At 42.7% G+C, this 16,439-nt stretch overlaps 1 protein-coding gene across 3 annotated transcripts in view; it reads left to right on the forward strand.

The window, feature by feature from the left end:
- CHRFAM7A (CHRNA7 (exons 5-10) and FAM7A (exons A-E) fusion) overlaps positions 1–16,439 on the forward strand; it is a gene marked incomplete at its 5' end in the record, with an annotated part of 92,848 nt that overhangs the window by 34,200 nt on the left and 42,209 nt on the right. For 2 of the 3 annotated variants that reach the window (XM_083586731.1, XM_083586730.1), the window contains one exon: positions 10,792–10,836. In XM_083586731.1, coding sequence (XP_083442857.1) covers positions 10,792–10,836 — 45 coding nt within the window. Of the gene's footprint in view, positions 1–8,054; positions 8,273–10,791; positions 10,837–16,439 lie in introns of those variants that run through there. The other variant, XM_083586732.1, reaches the window with a different exon arrangement.

The following is a 16,439-nucleotide window of genomic DNA, read 5'->3' on the forward strand; positions in this document are numbered from 1 at the left end:
TTTAAGAAGGATATTGAGAAGCTGGAATGTGCCCAGAGCAAGACCACCAAGTTGATTAAGGGTCTGGAAACCAAGCCTTATGAAGAACAGTTGAAGGAGCTGGGTGTGTTTAGCCTAGAAAAGAGGAGACTGTGAGGAGATATGGTAAGTGGAGGTTGGGTGGCCATCTGTCATGTATAATCTAGTTGAGATTCCTGCACTACACAGGGTTGGACTAGATGAGCCTTAGGGACCCCTTCCAAATATACAATTGTATGATACTGTGATTCTATGATTCTAATAATCTGCTTTTGATCAATTTAATTCCACTGATCCTTTTAAGCAGTGCTGTTGCCTTAATCATTTTATCTTCTGCTTGTAGCATTTTGGGTGTGACTGCAGCCTCATGTTGGCCATTCATTATCAGACCACCTTAAGGTGCTTTTTTTAAAAAAAGATATATATATATATATATATATATATATATATATATATATATAATCTGACCAGATTGGGACACTTGATTCTGGAGGGAGAGAATAAAAATGCAATACTACATAGGTTTACTGCGCTCAATAGGGCTTGCTCCTGGGTAAGAGTGCATAGAACTGCAGCCTTAAACAAATGCACAGCTTTTCTCTCCCCCCACCATTGAAATCAGTGAGACTTAAGAACATAAGAATCTGCAGGATCAGGCCAATGACCTATCTGGACCAGCACCCTGTTCTCACAATGGCCAACCAGATGCCTGTGGGAAACCCGCAAACAGGACTTGACCACAAGAGCACTTTCCCCTCCATGGATTCCAGACATTCAGACGCATTAGAGCTTCTGACCATTGAGGCTGAGCCATCGTGACTCCTAGCTATAGACAGCCTTATCCTCTATGAATTTGCCCAGTCCTCTTTTAAAGCCTCTCAAGTTGTTGGCCATCAGTCCCTCCTGTAGGTGTGAGTTCCATAGTTTATCTATGTGCTATGTTTCTTTTATCTGTTCCGAATCTTCCAGCATTTAGCTTCATTGGATGGTCATGTGTTCTAGTGTTCTGAACGAGGGAGAAAAACTTTTCTCCATCCACCTTCTCCATGCAATGAATAATTTTATAACTTCTCTTATGTCAGCTCTCTCTTGCCTTCTCTTTCAACTGAAAAGTTCCCAGTGCTGCAACATTTCTTCAATGGGAAGTTGCTCCATTGCCTCGATCACTGAGCTTGCCCTCTTCTGAAACTTTTTCAACTCTACACTATACCAATGTGTACCAATGATTTTTATAATGGCACTACCATATTTGCAGTTTTGTTTTCAATTCCAAACCTTGAATTTAATTACCCCTCAAAAAGCAAATATTAGCAAGATGCTTCTATTTATTGCTCAGAAATATAGAAACCCCTCCCCTGTTCATTTTATTCTGATTTAAGTGAAGGATGAAGTAGCAATGTATGAGAATTTCGCTGGAAAAGGCCACACTGTTTAATGCTTAAACACCTCTTTCCTGCCCAGAGTTCATTTTATTGTCCATGCAAGAATGCTGGCACTCAACTCTGTTAGACAAAATTTATGGCCTCCCATGCCTGACTGGCCACAATGAACATCCCTTCATTAATTATTTGGTCTTAACCTATTACTGCAATTAACTGTGCAACAATTTAACCTGCAAGTTGGAGGGTCATTACTTGGTCAATGACTGATGGAGGAGAAAGGGTTAGCTTTGCTTCAGGAAGGGCTGGAAGAAAGCAGAAAATAAAAGTAGAGTAAATTAAAAGCTGCTCTCATCAGCTAAATGGGTTCACTGATAATTTCACAGCAGTTCCCTTGCATCCATAATTCTTCTTCCTTGATTTATGGCATGCATTAGCCAAAGACGACAGTTTTCATCCTATGGGCAAACAAACAAATAAGAGCAGGGAGCCAAGAAGTCATAAAGAAGCTTCCTCAAACTGAACCAGAGCACTGAATCCATCTTGCACACATTTGTCTGCTTTGAGAGTCAGGAATGTTCTTAGGCTCCAACTCCCATCAGCTCCAGACAGCATAGCCAATGGCCAGGCATGATGGGAGCTGGTGTCTAATAAAATCTGGAGGGCTACAAGTCCCCAAGTGTTTCCCCCTCAAATGACAGTTCTTCTCCAGAAATGCAGGGCCAAGATCACCCCCTTGCCCTGTGCATTACTATTTAAACTTTCAGTAGGGTTCTGATCAATTCTGGAGCTATACTCTAGGCCAGGGGTAGTCAATGTAGCATCTCCCAATGTTGTTGGACTAGAACTCTCATCGTCCCCAACCAGCATGGCAAATGATCAGGTATTATGAGAGTTGTAGTTCAAAAATATCTGGACAGCAGCACATTAGCTCCCCCTGCTCTTGGCTCTTTGTTCAATTGCATGTTAGCCTCAGTCCGTGGTCCTGAAATTATATTTGCCACCTGAGACTTCTGACTGATGATGTAGACTCATTGCTACTTCCTGTCTGTTTGATAGGGATGGAAGAAAATGTCATTCAATCCACTCTTGGCCAGGGGGAAGCAGCATGATACCTTCCAAATTTCATACAATCATAGAGTTGGAAGGGATCCCTGCAATGCAGGAATCTTTTGCCCAACCTGGAGCTCAAACCCATGATCCTGAGAGATTAAGAGGCCTATGCTCTACCAACTGAGCTATTCACGCATTTGGACTATAACCTCCATCAGGTCCAGGCAGCATAGCTGATCGTCTAGGATAATGGAAGCTGGAGTCCAGTATCATCTGAAGGGCTACAGGTTCCCCACCCATGCGCTAAGGTTTCAGGATGAGGTCTTTGTCAGCTCAGCCTGGTGATGATCAGTAGATGTGGCCTGGGACTGGGAGGGAGGAGGGTTAGAGTTGAAGTTATTGTGGTTGGGAATACAAAAACCAGTGAGTTTATATTCAGGGCTTTTTTCTAGCTGGAACTCACCAGAACTCAGTTCCAGCACCTCTCAGGTGGGTGCCATTGCCATTCTAAGAGAATGAGGGAGGCATTCCGCCACCTCTTTTTTTTCTAGAAAAATAGTAATGTATATATTGAACTATGTACAGAATTTGTATATTGCACAACACACAAACAGTGCCCTATATGTATACATTGCATGTGCCTGATATATGATCCAACAACTGTAATTGTTCATTTTAAGAAATGTAGATTTTAACATAACCAAACGAGTCCAGCTGATGTTGGAGGCTGCTTTTTATTGAGTTAGACCCCTTGGTCCATTATTGTCTATATGGCGGCTCTCCACAATTTCACACAGAGATTATTTCCCCATCTGGAGATTCCAGGGATTGAACCTGGGACCTTCTGCATGCCAAGCAGATGTTCAACCACTGAGCTATAACACATCTCCAATGAAATGTGCAGATTAGCCCACATCAAGATGTTTAGAACATTCCATCCCTATCTGTACCATATACTTTTTTCTAATGGTGTCACCTGGGTATTTGCAACTCTGCCTTGCAGGTAGATTGGTGGGTGATACATGAAGTGAGACCTGTTCTTGAGCTTATAAATTCACTGTGTTATTCTGAATGAATACTTCTTTATACAAAGCAATTTATCCTACGTTTTTAGCTTCACCCACCTCCTTGTTTATTATGTGTGCCTGCAGGGAATTCTGAATAAAGCATCCACAATAGATTGCCAAACCACAACAGAACAGCCATTTTGACACCAGCATGGTGTGTGTGTGCTGCAGTATGTGTTCACTACAGGCCATTTTTTATAGAAGTTGTATCTGTAGAATCTGTAGCATGAGGAGCTAGTCCTGTATAGCAGATCCCTCCCTTTCCCGTGTCACCTTGTATTGAACTCCACATTCTGTTTCCTCACAAAGTCTTTAATTGACTCATCTTGTTCTTCATCAGAACCTTTCCAAAGAAGATTATTTGAGCATTTATCTACCTTTGCAGGGAAGTATTTTTTGCACACATTATGTGGCAGGAGAATTGCAATTCAGAGAAATGCAAATTTCAAAGGATGGCTGCATTTCAGTTCACATGTTCTTTTGGTATTGAAACTGTTGCTGATGTTCTATGGCAAAGGGATAACACATGGTTTGGCCTTTGGAAGATGATTTCCTGAGGCACTGTGGTCTTTCTGCTCATTAAGATGTTGTATGCAGCTGTGGGCCCCCCTCCCGCTGGCAACAACAACAACAACCCATTGGAATTATTCACCCTTCAATAGTCATCTTATTTGTTGCCAATATGAAGACTGATATTTTTGCAAAAGGAAAATCCATCCTGTTCATTGTTTGGCAGACAGCAGCATTATTGGTTGCACTTCGGCCTGCTGTGCTATTTTTATGTCTGGGTAACAAGGGGCTGGAAGATTCATTTTGAGGGAAGGGAATCTTTGGTGCAGTAATCTGAGCGGGAGCTATTATGCCCAAGAATGCTCTCTTACACATCCCGAATTTTAAAAGTCATGAAATGCACAAGGGAGAGAGTGAGCAGCAACTGCCTGGAGTTGCTTCTTCGTCACTGATGCTCAGTTGTGAGCTCTGCCAAACTGTACAAATTAGTGATTCAGGAACAAGAGTAAGGTACATGGTTCTCCACTCCCATTTTTCTTGATGCCTTGTCATGACATTTGAGTCATGGGGCTCTTAAGAGCTCATGTAAACTCAGGATAACTCCCTGAGAGAAGAAAAAACAATAATCTAGGCACTTGAGTCTTCATTCTTTCAGTTAGGCAGACAGACAGCCATTTGATTTATATCCCAGTCATTGGCTGGACCAGAGCCCCCAAAGCAATGTACAACAGTCATTTTTAAAATGCAGTGGTTAAGCTACAAATCTTTCATTTTAAAAATTAAAGCCATGTAAGGGATGGGCCCACAAGAAAATGCATTGGGGTGGGGAGAGACGAGAGCCTTTGAAAAACAGAATGATAAAAGGTGATATATACTCAGAGAAGAAGAAAGAAATGAAAGTTAATGGCTTTCCACACTTGTGTTATTTATTTTATTTGTCTCTCACCTTTTTCTCCAAGGAGCTTTTCATGCTTCTCTCCCTCATTTAATCCCCACAACAACCCTGTGAGGTAGGTTACACTGAGAGAGGCAGTGATGGGCCAAAGGTCACCGCAGTGAGCGCCATGGCTGAGTGGGGATTTCAGTGGTGCATGTGGATTTGCCTCATGCCCCCCCACTTGGGGAAAGAGACCTCAAGGTGGTCTTTTTCTTTGGGACAGGGCCTGAAACCAGGTGGGCCTGAGAGACCAGTGGGAGTGTGCAGGCTAGTCTGGTATTTAAGGCTACTCCGCCCACTCTTCTACACTGCCCTCCCTCCTTCCCTTTATAGTGTGGACTTTGGCTAGCCGTCTTTTATGGTGCTGAGTAGAAACGGGGGTGGGGAGCTCCTAATTGGCACTTGGGACTTCCTGCTTTTGCCTGTTTCACACTGTTCAGTTTGTGCTGATTTGGCATTCTTTGCCTTTTTTGGCATTCAGTGCAGCAGGTGAGGAAAGGTGAGCCCTTAATTCACGGCTCCCCTGAGACATGATGGGGAGAGTAAGGGGTACTCCTGTGTCATCACCCACAGGTGGAGGCTTGCAGGTACTTGGTCTGCACATCATGGTGAACCCTGGACAGCAGGGAGACACTTCCCCCACCCTTGGCTGAGGAGCAAATAACCCGCTGGCTTACAAACCCAGCTTCCCTCTTATGTCATCATTCATTCCTCCCGTACTTAGTTATTTGGCTGATTGATAGAGTCTCCGATTCATTATATTTCAACCTAATAAGTTGTCTTAAGTCTTCTTCCTGGGAAAATGGAGGACCTTTTAATTCTTTGGAACATGAATGGAGAAGGAAAAGAGCAGCAGGAGGGCCAGCTCTGAGTTGATCCACAGGCAGGTATGGGATGGTGTCCTCATCTCCTTGCCTGCCCTCCTCTCCTGTTTCCATCAGAGGGCAAGTAGTATGTGGGGGAAAAGGAAAAACAAAATGAATCCAATATAACACATTTTAAAACAACGCAGCATTCTTGTAAATAAAAACACTACAGGCAGCCGGCAGACAGGTCAGACTAAGCACAAAACCTGGACAAATAAGTGAGTTTTGACCTGGCACCAACATCACAAACATTATCCAGTGGATGAGAAGTCTCTCTCCCTTGTGGCCACATCACAAACTTCACCCAGTGACGGGGCAAGACCCACATGGTGGATCTGAAGACATGGGCAGGCTAGCGTTGTGAGAGGTGCTCCTTCAGCTATTTGAGTCCCACTTCACTTACTTACCAGCCCTTCAAGCACAAGGCTCCAGGGCAGGGGACAACAATATAAAAATACACCCACCCTGCCCATCACTATATCTCTGCTTCTGCCAGGAGCTGGAGTCAGGTATAGGTCAGCAATGAAAAGCATGGTGTATGTGAAGGTAGCTCTTTATTCAAAGGAAGCAAAACAACGCAGGTCTAGTGACCCCAGCAGCTCTTCCCATTAGGTCTTGCCTCAACAAAGCAGTGGTGAGGACTGAAGTCCCCAGCTTCCCACCACTTTCTAAGGCTTCTGCTCTCCAGGGTCTTTCCCAAGCATTCACAAACTGTGTCTGTGCACAACCAATCTCTGTTCTAGGAGAACAGGGGGAAGGGGAGCTGGTTGTAGCATGAGGGGGAGAGTCTCTGGATTCTTCAGCAGTCTGTCTCAGCTCTGCTTCTTGGCCATTCTCCTCTCCAGCCTTGGAGTATGAACTGCTCTCTGTCACAGCCTCTTCCTGCTCCATAAACCCTGTTACCTCTTCTGCTTCAAACACCTTCTCCTCCCAGTCTGCTCCTTCTTCTCCCTCTGACCACTTATCATCATCCCACCACCACTTCTTCCCCTAGGGGTTCCCTACCTGGTGCCTCCCCCCACTCCTCTGCATCCAGCCAGTCCAGGACATCAGCTCTACTTTATCTCTCCTAGGTGTCAAAGGCCAGGTTAAAGAGGTATGTCTTCAACGTATGAGCAAAGCAATACAATGAAGTAGCCAGACGCACCTCAATGAGGAGGAGATTCCACAGCTTAGGGGCTGCCACAGAGAATGCCCTGTCCTTAACTGCCACCCACAGACTTTTGAGGGTGGTGAAATGACCAGGAGGGCCTTCTCAACTGATCTTGACACAGTCTCAAACCAAGATGTGCTCCCCTAAGCCCACATCCCCAGCACATTCACACTCCTGTCTCTATGCTGGCTTGCTCATGTCCACAGAATGGAAGATGGCAGGATCCCCAAGAACATGCTCTATGGGGAGCTGGCTTTAGGCACCAAGCCCATTGACAGACCACCTCTGGATTATAAAAAAAGTCTGCAAATGAGATATGACAGCTGGCAACATTAACACTGCCATGTGGGAATGCCTTGCAGAAGACGCAGTGCCTCAGTCAGGTCATGTATCTACAGCAGTGACCAGAGATGGAATGACTAGTGGGAGGAGCACAGAAAGAAGAAATGCCACAGCACAACTGCATCAGCACAACCAGATGCCTTCACCTGCCCCAGCTGCCAGAAAACATCTCTCCCGTATCAGTCTCTACAGCCCCAGCAGGTTCTGTAACTCTCCAATAGTTTGACTTCACCCCCAAAGCCACACTCTTCCATTGTCTCCCAAGACAGATCGATGCCAGCCAGCCCCCCCCCCCAACCATTGGCAGATTGTCTGATGTTCATGGAAACTGGAGTCCAAGAACATCTGGAGGGCTGCTCACCCCCTCCCATTCTGCTTTAAAGTTAGCACTGGCACCTTGAATTGGTTTCAGAAGCATCTGGGCAGCCAACGTGGAGCTTTTCTGGGGATGTCATTAACCAGGCAGGTGTTCAAGGCTTAATGGATTCATCCCCTTGGAAAGCAGGGTTTTCATTTATTCCATTTTTTTACTCCCTTCAATAGCCATTTGCTTGTCTGATGAATTACACACATTTCTGTATGCATGGAAAGTAATAATGTTGCAATTAACATGGATGAGGTATGGTTGTGAATCGCTGTGGTAACAAGCCACACCTTTAGGAAGCCATTATGAACAAAGCCTTCAAGGAAACAGAACACAGATAAAGAGTGATGGATTGTTTTCCTCAGGCATCAATGGGAGTCCTGGTGGTAAAGAAAGTCTATTTTCACCAAGGTTCTTAAATAACCATTTGGCTGAAAGGCAGTGCTTATTTGTCACAGATGGACTGTGGGTACAGCTGCTGTTAACCTTCGTGGACAAAATATCCACCCAAGAGGACACCTGAGCTGTGAGGCACAGACGCCAAATTGACCTGCAAACCCAAATCCAGAGGCTAATTTGCTTGGTCTGTTGCCCATATGGAACCTCTGTATTTTCATTCATTGTTAAGCGGGGCGGGGTGGGTGGGTGAGATCCAGCTATACATAGGTATGCATGGGCAGATGCTGGACCCAGCTGTGGATGGGTCAGTCGGTATTCACTTGTTGCCATCACTCCTCTGTAACACAGATTTCTCCGTCTTAATTATGATGGGTCTAGATCAGCTCTTCTTTTTGTCAGGCCTCTGTCTTTACTTGGTCTCCCCACATGTAGGGCTGGTGACAGCAAAAGCCTCAGAGGATGACCTGTTTGCTCTCATTCTAGTTTGGGGCTATTCCTGAGAGGCAGGTGGTAAGATGGAGTTGAACCAAAAGTTCTCCTATGAGATTTTTTGTATCTCATGGGATGAGATACATCAACATATCTTTCAGCCTCTCCCTCCCACCGTCTAAGACCACCCCCCTTTTTATAAAGAGTTCTTGAGGATTTGGATCTTCTGATTCTGCTATGAACTGACTCTTTCCACACCTTCTGGACTAGAGTAGAACTGATTCAGCTTTTCTGATGCAGTGAAGAAGCAAAGAAAATGAAAACTGCATTTTTTTAAAAAAAAATGTGCAGTTTAAGAGAAAATGTATTTAGAAATTTACCTATTTAAATAAATTGTGCAGTTGTTTTTTTTATAAATCTTATTAATACAGAAATGTAGTGGAATGGAATTATAAGTGGACACATGTGGAAGTGATCCTTATTTCTTAGCAATGTCAAGTGTATACCTGGCAAGGGTGTGTGGCCAGTAGACACAGCAGCATTAGAGTACAGGATGGGTGAGCACCATCAGTCCCTCTCATGTCTTCACTTAATACATGTTGTCAGCACTGCCCAAGGTCCCAGCTCACACAAGACCAACGCTGCTCCTTGCCCAAGTTTAAAAGTCTTTATTGAAGTTCAGTCTCATTTCTAGACGCGCAGCGTGCAACGCTACATCTGTCCGTCAGACTGTAGAACTCCCATCTGAATCTCCTTCCCCCTGACACCAGCTTACGATTCTAGCCTTACTCCACCTTTTCCTCTGTTCCTTCTTTCTCTGGGTCCTTCTGCTAGTCGGAGTCTCAGCCCTCCGAGATTCTTCTGACGCTGATTCTCCCGACTCCTCCCCCCCCCTCTTTCGGGCTTTAGGACCTGGCTCCCAATCCGGGTTTTCTGCTGTCCCGCGCTCCTCCACATTTGAACTTGGCGCGCGCGCGCAGCCTCCCACTTTCCTTCTGACCGTTACACTTGTGTCACTGCTCCCCCTTTCGGGGAGGCTAGCTGGACCTGGCCTTCCCTCCGTCTCCCCACTCCCCGATGGAGGAGAAGCTGGTCCTGACTCACGTGACTCTTCCCCCCCACTGTGCTCTGGTGGGGGAACTGGCCCTACTGCTCCGCTACTCCCTTGGGACTCCCCTCTGGTTCCTTGTTTATGGATCGTCCCCTCTGGGATTCGCCTCGCCCTTACCATAGGCGCCCCCTCCTGGGAATCTTCAGATTCGCTGGAGAAGCTCATGGAATCTCTCGGTCCACTGTCATATTCCCCTACGCTCCCCTCTGATTCCTCTCCTCCGCTCTCTATTTGCTCTCTCCCCTGCTCTTCTGCTCCTGAGCCTCTGACACATGTAAACATCCCTAGTTTCTCCTGGGCTTTGTGGATTCAACTGGTGGGGAGCTAATTTGTTCAATGTCTGAAAGCAACTCTCAGCCTAGGATAGGGGTAGCCAACATGGCACTCTCCAGATGTTTTTGGACTCCAACTTGCAGCAGCCTCAGCCAACATGGCTAACAGTCAAGGATGATGGGAACTGTACTCCAGTAACAGCCGGAGCGCACCCTGCTGGCTGCTTCTGGTCTCCAAGTTCACCTGATGACTTCTCCAGAGAAGGGTTGGGCAGGAGGCAGAGTGGAATCTCTGGGTGCTTTACAGTTGATCAAGGAGTGTTTCTGGACTTACAAATTGTTTAACAATGATATGACTTTTGCCACTGCAATTAAGCAGCTGAAATGAAGAATGCTAACCAGGAATGGGCTTTCTGTGCACAAGGACTGTGGCCCCAGTTAAGGTCTGGCATGGCAGACAATAACTTAGGTTCAGAATGTGCGCAAAGGAACCCAGTTCATTCATTCTAGCTGCGTGCTTTTTGCACCTCCAGTAGATCTATTAAAAACCCCCAGAGTTGATCTGAAAATCCTGAACTCATCCCTGCTCTAGAGGATCTGGTTGAGCCGTCACACAGGATAACCCATAAGCAATAAATAGCCTGATGCCCTGTATCAACGAGAATGATAATTCACATTAGTCAGTGACCTATTTCTGAAAGTGCTTGATGCAAGGTATTATGAAGGAACTAGATGCCTTTCAAGCAGGATCCTTTGGTTTTGAGCAGGCAGCTATTTGAGATTCATAGCAGAGGAAAGCTATTTCAATAACTCTTCATAACAGCTTTTTAAAAATAAAAATAAAAAGAACAACAACCAACATTGATTTGTTCCTTTCCTTTCCTTTGGCAGGATGAAAAGAACCAAGTTTTAACCACCAACATTTGGCTACACATGGTGAGTGTTAAAGTTTAGAAGTTTCCTTTAAGAGGGTGATTTTATCAGTAACTTAGGAAGTTCTCATATGCCAAGATCTAGCTCCAGATTGTCTACACTGGCTAGCAGTTGCTCTCTGGGACTTCAAGCAGGGGACACCCCAGCCCTTCCCAGAGATGCTGGGGATTAAACCTGGGACCTTCTGCATGCAAAGCAGAGGCTCTATCATGGAGCTACAGCTCCTCTCTTTAAAAGAAACATGTGGGCACCATGGAAAGTGAAACTGCAGAGACCCAGAAGGCTGCTATGTATCAAGCCAGACCAATGGTCCATCTAGTTCAGTATCATCCACACTGACCTGCAGCAGCTTTCCAGTTTTCCAGACAGGAGTGTTTCCTCAGTCCTACATAGAGATGCTGGGGATTGAACCTGGGACCTTCTTCATGCAAAGCAGATGTTCTACAGTAAAAACAGCAAAAAGACCTTAAAGGCTAACAGAATATACCAAGCCCAATATTTGCTTCTTGTGATTGGTTTAGTGAATGAATTCATTTAATAAAATATTGATTCATTTCCATTGTAAGATATATATCAGAGAGTGTCAGACATTAACTGCTACTGCACGCCAGCTGTCAAATAGGGTCAGACATGCTGAGTGTGTGTCAGTAAGTCAGCTGTCCACTCTTGTGAAATCCCGAATACTATGGTAGGCCAGCTATCAGATGTTGTCCCAAATGGACAGCATTGACTTTCACCTTCCTCTGGTGGCGCCACAACTACGATGTGTAATGGAAGGTGAGAGGTGGGGTGGGGGGGCGTGCCAAATGTTGGTGTTGTACAGAGCACCACTGAAATTTGAAACCCCAAGGTCTGCCACTGACATGGATAGTACACACATCAAATGAGCAAACATCCCTTAATCAAAAGCGAGGAGTGCTCACAAGGACTCCTGAAGTCGTCTGAATCTGGAAGTTAACTTCATAAATTTCTACTCTCTTTTCCCATCCCTCCACTTTTTTCACTGCATTCATTTCCTTCTGAAATATACTTGGAGTTGAGTGTTGATTTCATGCTCTTTACTTCAGCTCATGGTCATCAGTGAGTGAATGAGTTTCCCCCCAAAACCTCTGGCTATATATACATTATTTACACAATGGGTCCCGCATGATTGGCTGATTCAATTCCCCTCCTGGAGCCTGATTGGGCTGCTCCTGCAGCCCAGTCAGGTTGCTGATTGACTTCCTCCTGGACCCGGATTGGGCAGCTCCTGCAGACCAATCAAGTTGCTGCCTTCTAGGATCTTACCTGCCTATTGTTCTAGGATCCAAGCTCAGTACATAACACCTTCAGTATCAACCATCAGTTACATCAAAGAGCTCTTTGCTCACAACTGACTGTATTTCAGATGTTGCACGGTGCTTTGAGCAGCAGGACACAGTGACATAACGGTGTTACTAGAAATTGACATGAAGTGTATTTACACAACTCCATTTTAAACAATTTGAGGGGAGGGTTACAGGATACAGAACAGGGGACACTGCGGAAGATAAAGAACTATTCAACTGGAAATGCCAAAAAATGGGAATTATTTTCATACGTGGTGGAAACACCAGCATATTTTAAAAATGGGAAAAAGTTGATAGTTTAATAAGAGACCAGCTACATATATGCAAGGTTCCTCCCCTTTCTTTTTACAGTCCTCCCCAGTACCAAGTACTGTTTTTGCTGCCCATGGCATCCATTATGTGCTGGCACTCACAGCACTTTTATCAACGTATGATTTTAAAAACACTGCATTGTAAGGAATGGACACAAGGAACTTGTCTCTTATATGTTGAAAGCATCAAGGTTACTGTATGCAAGCAAGTGAAGATTACAAACCAACCAATCAATAGAATGGATTGATAAACACTGGGAATTTGTGTCAATGACAACATTAACACATTTTATAAAAATAAACCAGAAAAAGACAGTGGCAAGATATTTTTGAAACAAACTAGGAAGCATTTATTGAATAACGAAGACAAGGCTTTTGCACTACTTTGAATTAGATTATTTGAAATATGAGTATACAAGTTGGATTTTTTTAAAACACTTTTAATAAAAGATTTCTTGGTTTACAAAAGTATGTGCAATGTCAAGTTACATTTTCTACATATCAGTTTCTTTTTTTTTATAAGATATTTATTAAAGTTTAACAATTACAGAAAAAAGAAAAACAGACAATAATATTAAAAAAAGATTACAATACTTCAAAAATAAAGAAAAATACAACACTAAAGCGAAAAAAGAAAAAGAAAAGAAAAGAAGAAAAACCCAAAAACAATACAACTAAACAATAACATTTAAAAAACATTAACATCCAGTATTTTCATATCATTATCTTTCATTTACTTATTTCCTTGACTTCCTCACGCCTCCCTTTTTGTATTCTATTTCATAATTGTTCCAGCAAGTCCTTTCCCTCTTTCTCAAATTTTGTTCCTTAATTTATCTTAACACAATTTAACCTTAAATTTTACACTTTAACCCATTAACAGTCCATTTTTACTTAATTCTTTGTAACCTTTCTGCTAAGACCATGTAAATCCATTCCAGCATCTTTTTAACATTCATTAATTTTACAGTGCTTTTTAAAGTATACTTTAATTTTTTTCCAATCTTCTTCCATCGACTCTTCTCCCTGGTCTCGGATTCTGCCAGTCATTTCCGCCATTTCCATGTAGTTCATCAGTTTCATCTGCCATTCTTCCCTGGTGGGTAGATCTTGCGTCTTCCAGTGCTTTGCAATAAGTATTCTTGCTGCTGTTGTGGTGTACATAAAAAACGTTCTGTCTTTCTTTGGCACCAATTGGCCAACCATGCCCAGGAGAAAGGCCTCTGGTTTCTTCAGGAAGGTATATTTAAATACCTTCTTCATTTCATTATAGATCATCTCCCAGAATGCCTTAATCTTTGGGCATGTCCACCAAAGGTGAAAGAAAATACCTTCTGTCTCCTTACATTTCCAGCATTTATTATCAGGCAAATGGTAAAATTTTGCAAGCTTGACTGGTGTTATGTACCACCTATAGATCATTTTCATTAAATTCTCTTTTAAGGCATTACATGCCGTAAATTTCATACCAGTGGTCCATAACTGTTCCCAGTCAGCCATCATAATATTATGTCCAACATCTTGTGCCCATTTAATCATAGCAGATTTCACCGTTTCATCTTGAGTATTCCATTTCAACAGCAAGTTATACATTCTTGACAAATTCTTAACATTAGAGTCTAACAGTTCTGTTTCCAATTTTGATTTTTCCACTTGGAAGCCTATTTTTTTTGTCCAAATTATATGCCTCCATTATTTGATAGTAATGGAGCCAATCTTGCACTTTATTTTTTAATTTTTCAAAACTCTGCAATTTTAGTCTGTCTCCCTCTTGTTCCAAAATTTCCCAATATTTCGGCCATTTAGCCTCCATATTGAGTTTTTTCTGAGCCTTCGCTTCCATTGGTGACAGCCACCTTGGGGTTTTATTTTCAAGCAGATCCTTGTATCTTATCCAAACATTAAACAGTGCTTTTCTAACAAAATGGCTTTTGAACACTTTATGAAGAAGAAGAAGAAGAAGAAGAAGAAGAAGAGTTTGGACTTGATATCCCGCCTTTCACTCCCCTTCAGGAGTCTCAAAGCGGCTAACAATCTCCTTTCCCTTCCTCCCCCACAACAAACACTCTGTGAGGTGAGTGGGGCTGAGAGACTTCAAAGAAGTGTGACTGGCCCAAGGTCACCCAGCAGCTGCATGTGGAGGAGCGGAGACACGAACCCGGTTCCCCAGATTACGAGACTACCGCTCTTAACCACTACACCACACTGGCTCTCTTATGTGCTTTGACCTTATCATACCACAAATATGCATGCCAACCAAATACGTTATTGAAACCTTCCAAATCCAACACATCAGTGTTTTCAAGAAGCAGCCATTCTTTCAGCCAAAAAAAAGCGGCTGATTCATAATAAAGTTTTAGGTCTGGCAGGGCAAATCCACCTCTTTCTTTTGCATCTGTTAATATCTTAAATTTTATACGAGGCTTCTTGCCCTGCCAGACAAATCTAGAGATATGTCTCTGCCACTTCTTAAAACAATCCATTTTATCCACAATTTGCAATGTTTGAAACAGAAACAACATTCTTGGCAATACATTCATTTTTATCACAGCAATTCGGCCTAAAAGCGATAACTTCAAATTTGACCATATTTCTAAATCCTTTTTCACTTCAGTCCAACATTTTTCATAATTATCCTTAAATAAATTCACATTCTTAGCAGTCATGTTTACCCCTAAATATTTCACTTTCTTAACCAGTGTCAATCCTGTCTCCTTCTGAAATTTATCTCTCTCAATCTCAGTTAGATTTTTCTCCAAAACTTTTGTTTTCATCTTATTCAACTTAAAACCTGCTACCTGACCGAATTCTTGAATCAGTTCTAATACTCTTTTAGTACTTGATTCTGGCTCCTGTAAAGTCAATACCAAATCATCAGCAAATGCTTTCAATTTGTACTGTTTGGCTCCTACTTGTATACCTTTTACCATTTGGTCCCTTCTAATCATATTTAACAAAACTTCCAGGACCGATATAAAAAGCAATGGAGAGATTGGGCAGCCTTGTCGTGCTCCTTTCTCGATCTTAAATTCTTCCGTCACTACATTGTTTACAATTAACTTAGCCTTTTGTTCTAAATAAATTGCACCTATACCGTTTCCAAAGCCTTGACCAACCCCCATCCCCAATAGATTCTTCTTCATGAAACTCCAGGAAATATTGTCAAAGGCTTTCTCCGCGTCCACAAAAATCAAAACTGCTTTAGTATTAATCTTCACTTGTAGCTTTTCTAAAATATTGATTATATTCCTCGTATTGTCAGACAAATGTCTACCCGGGAGAAAACCCGCTTGATCTTTATGAATTTCTTCTGCTAGCACCTTTTTTAATCTTTTGGCCAAAACGTCTGCAAAGATTTTGTAATCCACATTAAGCAGTGATATGGGGCGGTAGTTCTTAAGCTGCGTCTTTTCAGTCTCTGTTTTCGGTATAAGTGTAATGTACGCTTCCTTCCACGACTCTGGCGCCCTTTCCCCTTCCATTATTTCATTACAGACTTCCTTTAAAGGTTGTATTAACCATTCTTTCAAAGATCTATAATATCTAGAAGTCAGTCCGTCCGGTCCTGGAGATTTACCTAATTGCATATTCTGAATGGCCCCTTCTACTTCCTGTTCCGTTATTTTATAATCCAACATTAATCTGTTTTCTTGGGAAATTTTTTGTAGTCCATTTATTTTCAAAAATTTATCAATGTCCATTTCTTTCTGCTTCTCCTGTGTATATAATTGTTTAAAGTACCTCTGGAAACACTTTCTGATTTCCACTGGATTCTGTATATTTTTTCTTTCCACTTCCAGATTCGTAATGGTATTAAGTTTTTGTCTTTTTTTCAATTGCCAGGCCAACAGTTTCCCACACTTGTTTGCCGATTCAAATGTCTTTTGTCTCATCTGTTTAATCTTCCATTCTATTTCCTGATTCATCATTTTCATATATTGTACTTGGTATAACTTTATTTCTTTCA

The sequence above is a fragment of the Podarcis filfolensis genome, assembly GCF_964270895.1.
Source record: "Podarcis filfolensis genome assembly, chromosome: 14".
In the NCBI taxonomy this organism is placed as follows: Eukaryota; Metazoa; Chordata; class Lepidosauria; order Squamata; family Lacertidae; genus Podarcis; species Podarcis filfolensis.